We start from the raw sequence: 15,706 nt of genomic DNA, 5'->3' as shown, positions 1-15,706 counted from the left end.
GGAAGAAGAGGATAATACAACTTTTTCAAAGAGAGATGCTGGCATTTCACTCTGCTGGAGGTGTGAGTTTTGCCTACGCTGCTTTGAGTCAGATCCAGGAGAGGCTCTACCCACTGCTGCAAACTGGCTTGAAGCCCACATTTTTCTGTCAGATTTGTTTATCCATTTTTATACCCCACCAGCTTCTACTGCTGATGGAGGAGAAAAACTCTTCTTCTTCCTACAGAAATTCTGTTCCTTAGAAAATTAAGGCAAGCACATCCAGCTTTGCCTGAAAGCAGCTTACAGGGATGGCACGGTTATTACTGTAATTAGTTATTTGCTTATGTAAAAGACCTGTCAGGTTTATTACATTGGTGATCTTCTTAACATTACATTTCACAAGGAGACTCTCAAGTGTCCTATTCCATGCTGGAGTAATTGTGTGCTTAGTCAATCAGCTCAGAGAGGTTTCTTTAGAGGTATAAATACTTCTTTAAGGGTATATTTCCTGCAGTGCATGGTCTGTACAGTGCTGGGACAGTGGAGCTGAAGGGCTGTGAAAGGCACAGCTGGGAGAGTGAGTGTCCTGGCTTCGGATTGATTCAGGAATGTTGCAAAGGGGGAGCAGCAGTCCTGGAGAGAACAAGAATTTGTCTGGGTGCAGAGAAGATGCTCTGCTCACCGTCTGTGTAAGCCGCAGTGGTGGTTGGATGAATGCAGCCAGGATCATCCCACATTCCCTGTGTCAAGGGAGGAATAGATCCTGCCACAACATGGTTTCTTTTGTCCTCATCTGTTGTCTGAAGTATGTGAACTGAAGCATGTGAAGTGGACTGTTCATCTCTGTTGACTGTAAAATCACCCCTCAGCTAGGGCTGTGCACCCTGTGCACACCCGGAGCTGAGTGAGATGAATCCCATCCTGTTGCTGTTAATGAATTCATGAATATAGACAATATTAAATTAATGAATATAGACAGTATTCAATTAATGAATATAGACGAAGGGAATGATTTTGAGTCATTTGCTGCAGCTTTTCTGATGTGGTGAAGCATGTGTAAATTTGAGCCATGTCAAGCTAAGGGGAAAGCTTAAGGGGCAGGGATAAGAAGTATTCCCTCGTTGTTCATCCCGTATGTGGGCTGCTGGCTGGAGCTGTCGTTGTCTGACTCTGAAGTTTTGGGGTGAGGACCGAGTTGGTTCCATATTTTACATGCAGCAGCTCTTGGACTGAGCATCTCTGTTCAGAGATCTTTGGCAGACCAGGTTGGAAGCATTGGTACTGATGTGGATCAGGGAAGTCATCTCTTTACTCCTAAGGGATTTGATGTAATACTTCTTCATTGCAGGCCTGTAGGAGAAGAAATACTGAGGTGCCCTTCTTCCGCATTATTAATTGTATAAAGCAGAGAAAAGCTCCTTCAACCAGTGTCACCCACATCACTAATGACTGTCTCTGGCCAGCATCAGGAACCATGTTTTTCTCCTCCCATTTGATCACTGCTCTCTTCATAAAAGCCTCATCTAAACCCCCTGATTCCTCTAGAGCTCAGGGCCTGGTACAGCCCAGCAGAAACACAAGTGTTTCAGAGCCCCCTGGGACGGTGAATGCAGCTGGAGGAGAGAGACGATGGGAAAGCATGACAGAACAAATGAGAAGAGAGAGTTTGCAGTTCTGTCCTCTTGAAAGTCAACGAATTTTAGTGATTAAGGAATGTTAATATGCACTTACACCAGTAGCTTCAAACACCTCCTTTAAATGTTCACCTCCCACATCTAAGCAGCTCTGTCATTAACTTGATTTCCCACTGCATGAGCTCTCCAGCTTCCTCCAGTGCCTCTGCCTGAACCCAAGTGTTTGGAAAGGCAGGTACTTAATGAGGAGCCTGAGGATGGAGTTTAGGGATGGATGTCTGACTCCTATCTCTGAAAACGTCTTTAGACACCAGCAGTAGCAATGAATGAAATACTAGCACTTGCAGTTATTACTAAGATTTGGGAAGATTCTGCAGCTGGGTTCAGGAAGAGATGATCCCCTACTAGGTCGTAATCCTGAGGTTCCCTTTTCCTCATTCAAAGGGCAGAAATACAACCTGTAGCAGATTGATTTTAGCTGTGTTTGTAGATAAATGTAAAACTATGATCTTAGCATGCAATTGTATTTGAAGTTCCTTGTTTTTATTTCCTCCTGTTTTACAGGCAAGAGGCGCTGATATTCCCGACATTCCAGGGGAGCTGGCGCTCCGGACCTGCGGCAGCACAGCCAGTATGAAAGTGAAGAATGTGAAAAAGTAAGAGCAGTGTCCTTTGATTTTCCTGTCCTTGCTTGGCTTCTAGTTCTGATATCCCAGAGAGGGCATTCGGGAACAATTTGGGATAGTATCTTCATCAGAGCCACCAAGATCCATGTGGACAAAGTAAATTAGAGCCGATGGAGAGTGGGGATGTGAGAGGCTTTGGTGGCTCTCTTTCCTGTTTGTGGCCACAGAGGCAAAGCTTTTTAGAGTTTTTGGACTTAGCATTTTCTTCCTGAAACTAATTAATAATAATAACTGAAAAATATACATTAAAAACCCTAAAGAGGATCTCAGGCAATGTATCAATGAGAGAATCTACCCTCTCTTCCCGTGCTCTGGGAAGCTAACCCAGGACAAGTGGGTGGCCTAGATATATTTATTTTCTCTTTTTCTTTCCTTACGTTCTGCCCTGTACATCTTCCTCTGAATGGGTTTGCACAGTTTTAGGGGTATTTTTTCTTCTCTGATCTCCCAGATTTATTTTTCCCTTGGTCTTGCACTGTCCTTCTCTGTCTCATTCTCCCCCAGAGAATCTAAAGCAATCAATTCTGCTTGCAGCTGAGGTTTCAAACCTCTAACCTGCAAATGGGATCAGAAGCAGTCAATAGGTCTTTGCTATGAATGCTGACTGGAGGACCACAACTCCCCAGCATCGATTGCTCTGTGCCTTCAGCTCACCTCTGATGCTGTAGGGGCAATGGCTCTTTGTTCTAGTGCTGAGCAGCCAGCTGCTGCATCTCACTTCCCACTTATATTCCCGTGGGAAGAGAGAGCTAGATAATGACGATCTCATTGGCTCACCACCAGCAATATCTATAGGAGTCTATAATAGCTTCAGCAGAAGCAAGAGCATGTTGCAGAGCCAGAGGATCTCCCCGTCAGCCCTCATTGTAACTGGAGACACTTGGAAATAATTATGGCTCACTTTGGAAATTGAAAAAGGCAAAGGATAAATAGCGTTTGTTCTGCACCCTCAGATACATCAACCCGGGACTGATGGGCTGTGATGCCTTTCACAGGTAAAGCTCTCCTTTCCTATGTGTCTCGTGTAAGGCTGTGTATTTGCACTGCACAAAAGCTTTTGTAAAGGTAGAGCAGCTTGTCCCTGTGCCTGTCCTTCAAGATGTGGCCTTTGGTGTGGATGAGCTGCCACAGTGCTTTAAGGATGCCGTGCTAAAAGCCACTTTGCACTTTAGTTTTCCTTTCTCACTTGATTCCTTTCTCCACTCTTTTGGTGCATCACATCAACAAATCCCTCTGTTCCCTTTGCTTTTGGATGAGAAAGTGGGAAGTGTTGTTTTCTGTTAGTAATGGCATTTTGGAATGGTACTTGACGCTTGGTTCAGTGATTTGCATCTATCTGATGGGGTGCTTTTGATGTGCTTCAGGTTATCCTTTACAAAGGGTCACTTCCCAAAGATGGCTGAATGTGCACATTTCCATTATGAAAACGTGGATTTCGGCAACATCCAGGTGAGTTTCAGCCTTCTTTTATATACAAAACATCCCTGGGTTTGGCTGCCAACTAACCTGCTGGGGAAGGCAGAGGAGGGACCTCCACTAAGGTTGGTTTAGATTGTTGTTTAGTGATGAGAAGTTAAAGGAATAGGGTCTCTTGCTTTGGACGTGCTTCCATGTACTGAGCCAGCATCTGTCCGTGTTGCCACCCCTTTGAGGCTGGAGTGGTGTTATTTCCACTGGATTTGACTGGTATCACTGAAGACTGCATCAAACACTCATGATGGAGTCATGTCAATAACTGCATGCGTGGTTCCAGTTTATGTGTGTGTGTCTTTAAACAATGGTGTGAATAGAAAGCATTCCATTTTATCCTTTCTCTTCATGTTATCTTGGCTCTGCGTTGTGCAGCTGTGTCATCAGAATCCAAGCAATTGTTAGTCAGCCTGAGTTGCACTTCTAGAAGTGTGATCCATCCATCAGAAGCACTTTTTGCTGGGCAGTACTGGGGAGGGCTGAGAACCAAGAATCACGGCTGGTTTCTCCTGAACAGGGCACATCTTGTTCTGCACTTGGAGGAGCAGGGATGCCTCCAGCGTTTGCCAGCCTTGGAGCCAAAAAGAGGTTACAACCTTCTCATTTGTAAAACATTTCCTGGAATAGAGAATGAATTATTTACAGCCTTTCATGTTTCTCTACTTGACAGTTCTGCAAGCAGAGTTACGCATCCGATCATTCTGTCTCTATGAAATTCCAACTGAGAAGGAGTCTGGGTCCTAGTCAGCGGTTGTATCTACTATTATTCACACTTAGTGGCTCTAAGTAGGTCCATTCTATTGAGCATAGGCTGGCAGACACACATGCACACAAAGGCAAAGCAACTGAGGCAAAATGAAGAGGACACCAGCAGAAGAGCTCAGTTCTTAGGAGGTCTCTGAAAGACGCTGACACAAACAGGAGCAGTCCTCAGTTTTCTGGAGCAAACCTGTGTTTATTTTCAGTGTCCAGGAATAGGTTGACTACTCTGTGTCCCTGGCTTTGGTCCCCTGGTAGTTTTCTGGTTTGGCACCACTACATTTTCAGTCATTTTGGAGAGAAGTTTGATGTCGGAGGAGGTCTCAAGCAGGTTTCTATGTCCATACAGATCTCTCTTGCATCGTGAGTTTTCCTTTCCATCAGTCAGAGGTACAAGCAAGCTACAGAGAGATCACAACCCCTGCGTGGCACCAGCATTTGAAGCATTTTAAAGACAAAGTGTGGTTGTGTGCGCTGGGGTGGGGGGGGTGGTGGTCCTTGCTCTGTTTCCACCACTCCCACCTCTGAAAAATCATATACACTTCACTGTTTAGGTACGTAAAGCAAAGCATATGCTTAAATAAGGTGAATCAGGCTCCAAGTACTGGCTCTGTGCCTCTTGTCCCTTCCTTTTTCTAAGCAAGATTTCTGTAATGATCATTTGATATGGATAAAAACATCCTAAGAACAGAGCTTTGCTCCTGAAATACAGAAAGTGTAGGACATTACAGTATTTCCTTTGTAGAAGAGCAGTGTTAAGGGTATAATAAATGCAAGCTATTAATACAACAGCAGTATTAGTCTACAGATTTCAAAATAGCTTCATCTAGGGCTCATACATGTGAATTAAGAGGCATTCATTGGTGGCTCCTTGGTGCTAAGAAGGGAGCCAGAGAATAGCAGTAGGCTGAAGTGACTAGTAAGTGACAGCTTGGCACCTAATAGTGAATTGCCAAGTTGCATCTGAGGGGTAGTGGGTGGAAACTCCTTTCAAAATCTTTTCACTGTTCAAACTGTGCAGAGTTGCAGTGCAGCATTAGCAGGTATTGTGTAATGCTGCCTGTTAAGAGCCTGGCTGGATTTCAGCTTGTTTTGTAACTGTTGATGTCACTTCGAAGATGGTCTCATGGCGCAATCGGTATTAATATCCTGGCACCTCACCTCATGAGCTCATTCTAAGTTAACTTTCTGAGATGTGTGAAAAAGGATTCGTTCTCTTCTTACCATAGCACCATGTGAACAAAACTAGGTGCTTTTGGGGATGCTTTTTCTTTGCAGAAATATGCTGCTCTTCTGCTTTCAACAGCCTTTCAATGTGGTTTAACCTCATCTGCATCAGGCCAGTGAGACACATGTTGCATGGGCAGGAAATTGCTGGTTTACCATGCACAGGTAGTTGATGTCAAAGCTGTAGTTACAGGAGAGGCTTTACAGATTGCATCAGTGCCTGAAATTCACTGCTGTTTTGCTGAAATACCTTAAATTTCTGACTGCATTGAGTTTTTAAGGCTACGTCATTGATTTTTAATCTTACAATGAAAAGCCACTGCCTGCATAATAGATTTCTCTTAGTCTAACATTGGATAAATGTGTAAGAATCCCATTAGCAGGAGCAGAACTGTGGTTGAGCTTCACTGTCGTCTGGGTGTCCCAAACAACATGCCTTGATGATCTTAAAGGTCTTTTCCAACCTGGTCAATTCCATGTGAGGCCACGGCTGGATTGGGATCACTCAGCATCAGTTAGGTCAGTTCTGTCGCTTTCCTTCTCTCTAAGCTCTGCTGCCTTCACACAGACCTTAGCTAAAACCTCTCAGTGATGCCTTTCCCTCTCTGGAACATTAAAACTCAATTCATTAATACACAAAGCACTGAGGTTTGGAGCTGGAAGTCCTCAGCATCTCTACCAGCTCTTATGTGAAGGCAGAAGGGCTGACTATTCATTTAACTTCATGAGTGCCTAAGTCATCCTAATGTAAAATAAGTTCACAGTCAGTTTCTAAGGCAGTTTATTAAATTAAGCATGATTTCTGGTCTCGGAGTTGCCTTCTTAGGGGCTCGAGTTGTTCCAGCATGAAGCTGAGGTGCACACACTAAACAGCACAGCACCTTCCTGACAGGATATGAGTTGGAGCTGAACCCTGAGCCAGCCTGATGGCGTGTTCCAGGTTTTATGCTGTAGCTGTAGAGCTGTTGAGGTGAACTCAATCACATGGGATTTGGATATCTCAGTGCAGCAGTTGTCATGTAGTTTCGCTGCCTTTCATCAGTGAGCTTTAGGCCTTGTTAATATGTAGGAATGGAACTATTTCAACACCTCCCCGTGTCACTGAGTTATACAGAGTAGAGTGATTCTCTCCCCAGCATGGTGCAAATGTGATTGTATTTTACTTAGTGCTGTGTGCCATTAATATGAACAGAAGAAACAGGGCTTAGGTATTCTGTAACATCTCTACTTCCTGCTAGAAATACTTTGTTTTACCCTTTGAAGAATTAAGACTTTATTTGAGTAGGTTTTAGTAGTTGAATATGGAGAGCTGATCAGCTTCCTCCTTCCCAGGTAATATTCCTTGCTCCCTGTAAAACATATTGCTAAAGGAAAAGTGCTGTCAGGCATTTCAGCACTCTTGCATCTGTCACGGACTCAATCCCTTCAGACAGTAGGTCTCTTGTCTCTCTGTGTTTGCATTCATGTAGCTGCCTTCTAAATATAAGCCAATCGGAACAGGATTGGATTACAGGGCATGGAAGATCCTTTCCCTCTCCTTATCTCTTAAACTTTGGCATTGCAAGTGGTAGGAGCATGTTATCAGCCGTAAAGGAAGTATTTGATCCAGAATCACTTCCGCCTGCGGAGGCATCAGCTGCCAGGAATGCTGCCAGGAATTCCTGTTCCCAGCTCAGCAGTATTGTTTGCTGCTGAATGCCTTTGGCAAGCTGCAGCTTTCCAGCCAAGATGATGCTCTGCCTCTCAACAGGGGCTGCGGTTCCTGCCTGTCACGGCGTTTTCCTGTTGCATCTTCAGAGGGAAGAGCAGCTCGGTTCTCCTCGTGCCTTCTGTCAGCAAAGCCTGTTGAGAAGAGATTTTTTGGGGTCATCTTCTTTTGGTTTGCCTTTTTATTTAATACCATTCCAGGGAAGGGGGTGCAGAGGGAGAAGTATGCTTGGGAAGGTGTCCCTGTTAGTTATGCAGTCATTTTCCTGAGGTGGATTGCGAAGGAAACAAAGATGCTAAAGCCTGACCAGATGCCCTCCTCTGGAGTGATCTGGGGTAGTTTAAGATGTTTCTGCCCCAGCTAAAAGCAGTTCTCTGCACAGGTCAGCTAGAAAGAGCAGGAATAGAGGAGTGCTGCCTGGTCTGTGTGTGAAGTCGGGCAGCTTAGCTCGAACCCCCTTCCAGCAGTAATTTCAAACGAAGGCTGCTCCTTCCCTTTACTGTTGCCTTCTACAGTGGCAGGGGGAGATGTTGCAAGGGCTGCTTTAAGGACATGGGTATATGAACCCAACTATGTTCATAGTGTAGGTGGAAACTGCTTCTATTAAATTAATAATTCCAGCCACAACTCCCTGAAAACTGGCACAGTCTCCTGCCAAGATTAAGAGTCTCTAAGCCAAGCTTCCTGGTGCCAAAAACGTTAGGAAAATATTCGAGTAAGTTCACCTCAGTTTTTGGATTCTTCTATTTCCTGGTCTTGCATCCAACTTTGCCACGAACTCCTCAGAAAAATTCCTCCCTGGAACGAGATCAGAACTGTGACATTCCAGCTTGCTTGGTTTTCTTCTAGTGAAGTGGGGAGAAATCCAGCATGGGTGTTCCAGGGGAGGGATAACTTCCAGTGGATGGAGGATGTCTCAGGAAGCTTTATGGTTGCTGCTCACACACTACTTGTTTACACATGTTGCTTGAAGTGATCCAGCTTTAGTGGGGCTGTGTTGAAGGCCAGCTTGGACACAGGGGCTTGGAGCAACCTGCTCTAGTGGAAGGTGTCCCAGCCCCTTGCAGGGGGTTGGAACTGGATGAGCTTTAAGGGCCCTTCAACCCAAACCAGTGTGGGATTCTATGACTGACAGTTACTGAAATCACGAACTTACACATGTTTATCTTGTATTATAAAGTAAAAGGTAATTTGGTGACATTACTCAGCTGGAGGGTTATTGAATTGCCTGTCACAGGAAGGAAAGGATCTAGCCTCGCTCTCTGATTCCAGGCATGTTCATCATAGAATCATAGAATAGTTTGGGTTGGAAAGGACCTTAAGATCATCTAGTTCCAACCCCCCTGCCATGGGCAGGGACATCACACGCTAAACTATGTCGCCCAAGGCTCTGTCCAGCCTGGCCTTGAACACCTCCAGGGTATAAATGGAAGGACAGACTATAACCCCCAAATCATTGTTAAAAGCAAATGAGATTCTACTTGTTACTCTGTTGAACAAGTATTTCTGCTTTTTTTCTTCTCCTGAAAACACAGCAACTTGTTTGTGGATCTTTAGTCTTTCTTGGTGCATAGTGGCTGTTTGATGGCTGACTGAGTAAACCTTAAAAGTGGGTGCAATAAACCCAGCTTTAACTTTGGCATTGACCTGCTGTTTGCCACCATCGTACATCATCTCCAGCAACGTATGACAGAAATGTACAAAAGCTGTTTTCATTAGTGACTTGTGTCGGGAAATTTTCCTTCCCTGATGATTAATGGCCTGGAAAAAGCAGAAGGATGTATTACATGTGTAATTAAAACGTATTAAAAAGAATCTGTAGGCTCCAGAAAAATAATCCCTACCTCACTGGTGTTGCATAGTTTGAAAAAGGATGAAACCCCCTGTGTTTCTGTGTATAGTAAACCATGTTGTTAACACGAATGATGTTAAAATGCAGCATAATATTGTACTCAAGAGACCTGCCAGCGTGCCAAGCTAGTGGGATTTTAATAACCAGCAAACTTCATGTTGCTATGATCCTGAGATTTACCGCAGCAGGGCTGTGTTTTCTGTCTACAGGGGAGGTTTGTCGTGCCAGTGGATGTATTAGCTGCTAAAGCAAACAGCACGGGCAGCATTTCCATTCTGTGTTTACTGTACCTGCTTGCAGAAAGGTCAGTTTGTTTAGGTTGTGCTTCTGTGCCAGAAATGGGAGGTTTGATGACCGAGTTTGGCAGCTCAGGGGTAGCAAGTTAGGCTAACAGGGTTTTAAAGCGTTCATTCATTACCTTGCCTCTCCCGTGGGGTGTGTGTGTACCTTTGTCCTGCAGTTACAGATGTTTTCATTCGTTTCCTGGTGAAGAAGCATGGATAGGATAGAACCTACCAATGTGATCTTGCAGAATGTGTATTCCTGACTGGCTTGGCTTTGGGGATCTGGTGGAGTGATGCCAGAGGAGGCCATGGAGATGCAGCTCTGCTCTGAAGCCAGGCTGAGAAAGCTGGGCTGGTTCAGCCTGGAGAAGAGAAGGATCTGGAGAGACCTTAGAGTGGCTCCTAAAGGGGCTGCAAGAAAGCAGCAAACCAAACATATTTGTGCATGTACATAAATGGAGCTTCTACCTTCCCCCAGGGCAAGGTAATGAGCAAGTAGCTAAAGGCCATAGGCTTTATTTGGGAGTCCTGTAGCTCTGTGTGTGTCTGTATGATATTCAGATGCTTGCAGTGGTCTGTTTAGTCCTAGCCTAACCTTTATGGAAAAGTGGGGGGTGTCATAGTGGAATGCAGCACATTCAGGGTTTCCCACAGCCTCATTTGTGAAGATGAGTGGTTGTTGATCTTTCCCACTTAGGGGGTCATGGCAGGAAATGGACTACTCAGCTTTTATCACTTCCTCCTGCCAGCTAAGGGAAGATTATTTTCCTTCATTCCCTGCTCCTCTTGTCAACAAGAGAAGCTGGTGTTTAGCCAGATAATAAATAATGCTTTTCCTGGGGAAGGAGCTCTCAGTAATGCTGATTTCCCCAGCCCCTTGTTTCTATCTTGAGATTAGTCCTGCAAGTTCTTGCTTGGGAAGATGTGGTTTGCATATATGTGATGTGCAAAGCTTGTCTGCTTTTGCTTTTGCTGTTTCTGGAGCTTTTTCAGCAGGTCTAATGATGGCTCCTTACCTGCTGTTGTGTAAGGCTTTCCAAGACACTGCACACCAGCCTTGCAGTGCGAGTATATGCTTGTGCACACCTGCTTAGTATTATTTATTCTGATTTATGGAGTTTCTTTTATCATTCACAAAGGGAGACTTTGTCATCTTGTTGAGCTGATTCTCCTCACCTGAGCCTGCAAGGATGCTGCTTGCCTGCAGTAGGTTGAAGGATGTGGATCCCTCTGTACTTGGTGATGGGTAAAAATGTGGAGTGTGGGGTAAAGGCTGGGTTTTCCAGTGCTCCAGGAAGGTAACAATGACCAATTTGAAATCAGCACATCAGGATCCTCTGGAATACTCTCCAGAGCCTATGCAATTATTGGTCTGTGGAAAGGAGGTTGTGCATCACCTATGGGTAGCATTGGTTTGCAGTTTCAGGAATGCTGGGTTTGCTTCCTCCCTTGCTGAGCAATGAGTCCTGCATGTTAAAAGGGGTAGAACTGCTCACAGAAAAGCCAGGATGTGCACTTCCTAATGAGATTCCAGAGTTATTCATGTCCTGCACCTCCAAATACAGTACAACCAGGCTACTGACTTCAAGACTCTTCAGGGTAGGTTTGCTTTTCCCTTGTGGGCATTAGTAAGGTTTGTTTGCTTCTTTTTTGCCCTGGGGATGTTGGTTCCTTATTACTGGTTCTCTACAAATGCAAAATAGGAAATGTTACTCAGCACAGTTCTTGTTTTGGCCTGTGCATTCAAAACAACACAAACACCACTCTTCAGATGACATGAAGGTGAGAAGTCATAGTAAAAACCTACCTGCACTCTTGAGTTAAGGAAAGGTGCTTTGAAAATGTGGCAGTGAGACAGGATCAATGACTCCCTTAAGCACATTAAGCTTCTCATCACCACAGTACTCTTCCCCCCATCAAAATTACAGTTTCTGGAGGGTTTTGTTGTTCTTTCTCCCCCCTTGGAGGGGTATTTCAGATGTATAAGACTTTTTTTGCCAGTGACTTTGATTCTTCTCAGTGTGGACAAAAAAGATGATACTGATTTAGTGGGGGAGAAGAAAAAAACAGCGAGTAAGAGAGTAATAGCCTGGAATGACAGGACTGTGCCAATCATCAGTTCTTTTACAGGAATAATATGCTTGTTTCAAGCAAATGGAAAAGTAGACTGTGACTAAAACTGTTGCTGACCTCCTACAGAATTGGATGGATTTTGGAGCTCAGAGAAGGAAAGGCAGTTGTAACTAATTTGATGATTTTAATGTGCTTTCCTTGAAAGTCAGCAGTTTTAAGAAATGCTGCATGCAGGAAGAATCATTGAACCACAGACTGGTTTGGGTTGGAAGGGACCTTAAAGCTCATCCAGCTCCAACCCCCTGCCGTAGGCTGGGACACCTTCCACTAGAGCAAGTTGCTCCAAGCCCCTGTGTACAACCTGGCCTTCAACAATGACAGGGATGAGGCAGCCACAACTTCTCCCTTCAACCCATTCCAGTGTCCCACCACCCTCACAGGAAAGAGCTTCTGCCTAAGAGCTCGCCTCCATCTCCCCTCTGGCAGGCTAAAGCCATTCCCCTTGTCCTGTCCCTCCATCCCTTGTCCAAAGCCCCTCTCCAGGTTTCCTGGAGCCCCTTTAGGCACTGGAGCTGCTCTAAGGTCTCCCCTTCAGGAGCCTTCTCTTCTCCAGCTGCCCCAGCCCAGCTCTCTCAGCCTGGCTCCAGAGCAGAGCTGCTCCAGCCCTTGCAGCAGCTCTGTGGCCTCCTCTGGACTTGCTCCAGCAGCTCCACATCCCTCTTATCTTACAAAGCTATAAAATAATTTATATTCACTGGCTTGGTCCTTTTTTTCTTCTTATTTTTTTTTTAGTATGGTTAAATGCATTTTTCAATAAGCTTAAACAATACCCTTCCTGATAATGTATACAATTATAAACATAGGTTCAGCATGTAAACCAAACCTGTTTAAAGATGATGGATAAAAACTTGAAGCAATCTCTTTCAAGTGGCTTTTCTGTGTCAACAACAATGACAACTATGAAAAGGTCCTTTTTGTAGGATGAGGAGGAACGTTGCATTTGTGTGTACTTATTGGCAACAGCCAGAGTAAGGATCCTGTTCTGTCCAGTGGCAGACAGTGAAAGAAAGGACACTTTGTTTGGTGGCAAAGCCACTTTTCTTTTAAATAAGCACATAAATAAACAATAATTTAATTGAACTGCCTCTTTGTTTTTGCCTGAAGCCACCAAGGGGCTGGTTCCTCTTACAGAGCCATCTCCATTGTGTTGACACTGTAAGTATTCACGCTGTGGTGCTGAGCTTTACTTTCAGGAGGGCCAGGAAGAGAATGCTGTTGGTGTTTTCCCCAGGAATCCCTGTCTGTGCCTAATCCCTGCAATAATTTGTAGTGCAATGCCATCTAGTGTGCAATAGGCTCCTGGGCTTCTAAACCTCTGGAAATCCATGGCAGCAGTGATCTTCCTTGTGCATCTAACTCCCTGTGCATCAAGCAGTCAATGGAGATGGTTCTAATAACATTTTGGCATCTGGCGGGGTTCGAGGCCAGGCTGGACACAGGGGCTTGGAGCAACCTGCTCTAGTGGAAGGTGTCCCTGCCTGTGGCTGTAAGGATGAGCTTTAAGGTCCCTTCCAACCCAAACCAGTCTGTGGTTCTGTGAACTTCCAGTATTTCTCTTCTGGGGTTTGCATCACATCCAGTGGTTAGTAGGTGTTTATATCTGGTCTGTTGTTACTGTTGTGCTTCCCTGGCTTATGAAATACAGTTAGGAATCACCTTACCAAATGAGAGGCAATTGGAATTGACTGTGCTGTTCTTCAGAGCTGCTGTCTGATAGACTGGGGCAGGAGCAGCATTACTTCATCACTCATGCTGTCTGTCTTTGATCTCAATTCTGCACATGGAAGGATAGAGTTTTCCCCGTCTGTAGGACAGAAGAATCTTGTTCTGAAAAGTGATGGTTGGTATCGTTGTGTGATAGCCAAGTGTTGAATTCTCACTACTGCCAGGAGCAGGGCTGTGTCTCTGCAGGTAGTAACTAGACCCCAGCCTGGCAAAGGCTGCCAGGGAGGATTCGTTTCTGAGTATTCTCATTTGGGTTTCAATTAATTATGAAATCAGACTCTAACAGGGTGTGAAATGGAAAGAGAGCGAGGTAACACCAGATGCCTTGATTTACATGTGTTAATCAACACAGACCGAAACAACAACAACAGATTCAACTGGAGCCATTCATAGAGTTTGAAACACTCCACGTTGTAAAATGGATGACTTGGCAGAGAGATGGAAGGTCAGGAGCATGCACCAAAGATGCCAGCATCCTATCCAACCCCCCTGAAGTTAGAGCATTTCAGAAACACCCAATGTGGCTATTGAAACCCACCACTACATTGAATTAGCTTTGCTGTGAACAGTAATGTGGAAGACACTTACTTTTCCCTTTTGGAGCAGAGCCTGTGGAGTAAAAATGAACACACAGTGTTATGTGTGTTACTCTGTGTACTTTATATCTCAAAATGCCTGTTTCCAAATGGCTGGTGTTATATTCACCAGGGTCAATTACTAGTGACTAAAGGGGGTTTCCTTTGGAGACAGGCTGGATTTTTCTTTTTGGCTGCTGGTTCTGTAATGGTAGGCATTGGAATTCTCTGGGAATTTATATTGGAAGTGAAGTTTGGTTGGCAGCCAGAGAGATTTTGTAGTTATCTCTTTAATTCAGCTCAGTGGGATGAGGGAGAGAACCAGGATCTCATGGTGATTGTGCTGCAGATGGTAGTGAGAGTTTTGTCTCTGGAAAAACACATTCTGGCTAATTCTGTTGTTCAACAGAGCAATTTGATTTGAGTTCCTGGGAAACGTGTGGATTTTGATGCTGTTTGGCGATCAGGTTTGGTGGAATGAGGAAGATGATTCCTCTAGGAAAGAGTTGAAGCAGGTTCAAGATAACTTTTGCATTACTCTTCTAGAGAACAATGGAGAGATGAAATCATGGAATAGTTTGGGTTGGAAGGGAACTTAACATTCACCTAATTCCAACCTCACTGCCTTGGGCAGGGACACATTTCATGGTGGATCATAAGGCACGTTGACTGCTGTGCTCACCTGAAGGTAGATTTCCACCTGGTGCCTGTCTGTGACAACAGGGGGAATATTTCTCTGACGTAGGTGTGCAGTAACAAGAAAGAAGTAGTTTTCCTAGAAGCACAATTCCTTCTGGTGGGGTTAAGTCCTTTCTGAAGCCCTGTTTATAACCCTGCAGACTGCGTAGATCCCCAGCTCGGTCTGTGGTGGGAGCAGAAGTGGTCAGCATAATCAATAACCTATTCAGAGGGTTAAGAGGGGACAAGGAGAGTTGTGGCTACGTGGTGTAGGGCTCTGCATACTCCTGGGTGCAGATCCTCAGTATCCCAGGTAGGTTGTAGGATGTATAGACATCAGAGCTCCTCTCGAGATGTCTCTAAACCTAAGATGTAGTTGAGTTTGGTTTGTTTCAGCAGCAGTGCTCACCATTCAAAACACACTCTGTGAAATGCTGCTACTGTTCTAAACCAGACAATGATTTCAGGATTTGAAGTTCAACCAGGCTTCTTACCCCCTTGCATGAACCAGGACTGAGTGTTGCTGGTGTAAGGATGTGAGCAATGATGTCGTTTAATGAAGTCAATTTAGGGAAGAGTCACAATTATAGCTAGTTAAAATGTGATTTATCAGTTGAGGGAATAAGAACTTCTTTGGTTATTTGCTGGTGTTTCTTTCCCCTCTTAGAAAGAAATCATAGAATCAACTGTGTTGGAAAAGACCTTTTAAGATCAAGCCCAACTGTTCCCCAGCACTAACCCATGGCACTGAGGGCAAACTGGTCTCCCCTCATGGCTGCCAACCATGATCTCCACTCGCAGCCACCCCTCATCTGCCCCCCAGAGTGACTCACACTGTATAGCTGCTGCCCTTACCTCTCATGGTCACCCCTTGTCTCTCCTCATGATCACCCCTTATGGCCACCCCATGAGGTCCATGGCTGCCCCTGCTCTCACAACCACTCCTGATCTTCCCTCAACCCCCATGGCCAACCCTCCTGTCCCTTCACGCTG

General features: G+C 44.8%; 1 protein-coding gene across 1 annotated transcript in view; it reads left to right on the top strand.

The window, feature by feature from the left end:
• The window catches only part of LOC104408456 (rho GTPase-activating protein 32-like), a gene marked incomplete at both ends in the record, with an annotated part of 57,753 nt that overhangs the window by 10,364 nt on the left and 31,683 nt on the right, over positions 1–15,706 (top strand). Inside the window, 2 exons of the mRNA XM_010018068.1 lie at positions 2,181–2,272; positions 3,667–3,751. Coding sequence (XP_010016370.1) covers positions 2,181–2,272; positions 3,667–3,751 — 177 coding nt within the window. The remainder of the gene's footprint in view (positions 1–2,180; positions 2,273–3,666; positions 3,752–15,706) is intronic.

Source organism: Nestor notabilis, unplaced genomic scaffold, assembly GCF_000696875.1.
Source record: "Nestor notabilis isolate BGI_N333 unplaced genomic scaffold, ASM69687v1 scaffold2927, whole genome shotgun sequence".
Lineage (NCBI taxonomy): Eukaryota > Metazoa > Chordata > Aves > Psittaciformes > Psittacidae > Nestor > Nestor notabilis.
Note: the sequence above shows the minus strand (reverse complement) of the source record. Positions and strands in the feature narration are given on the sequence as shown.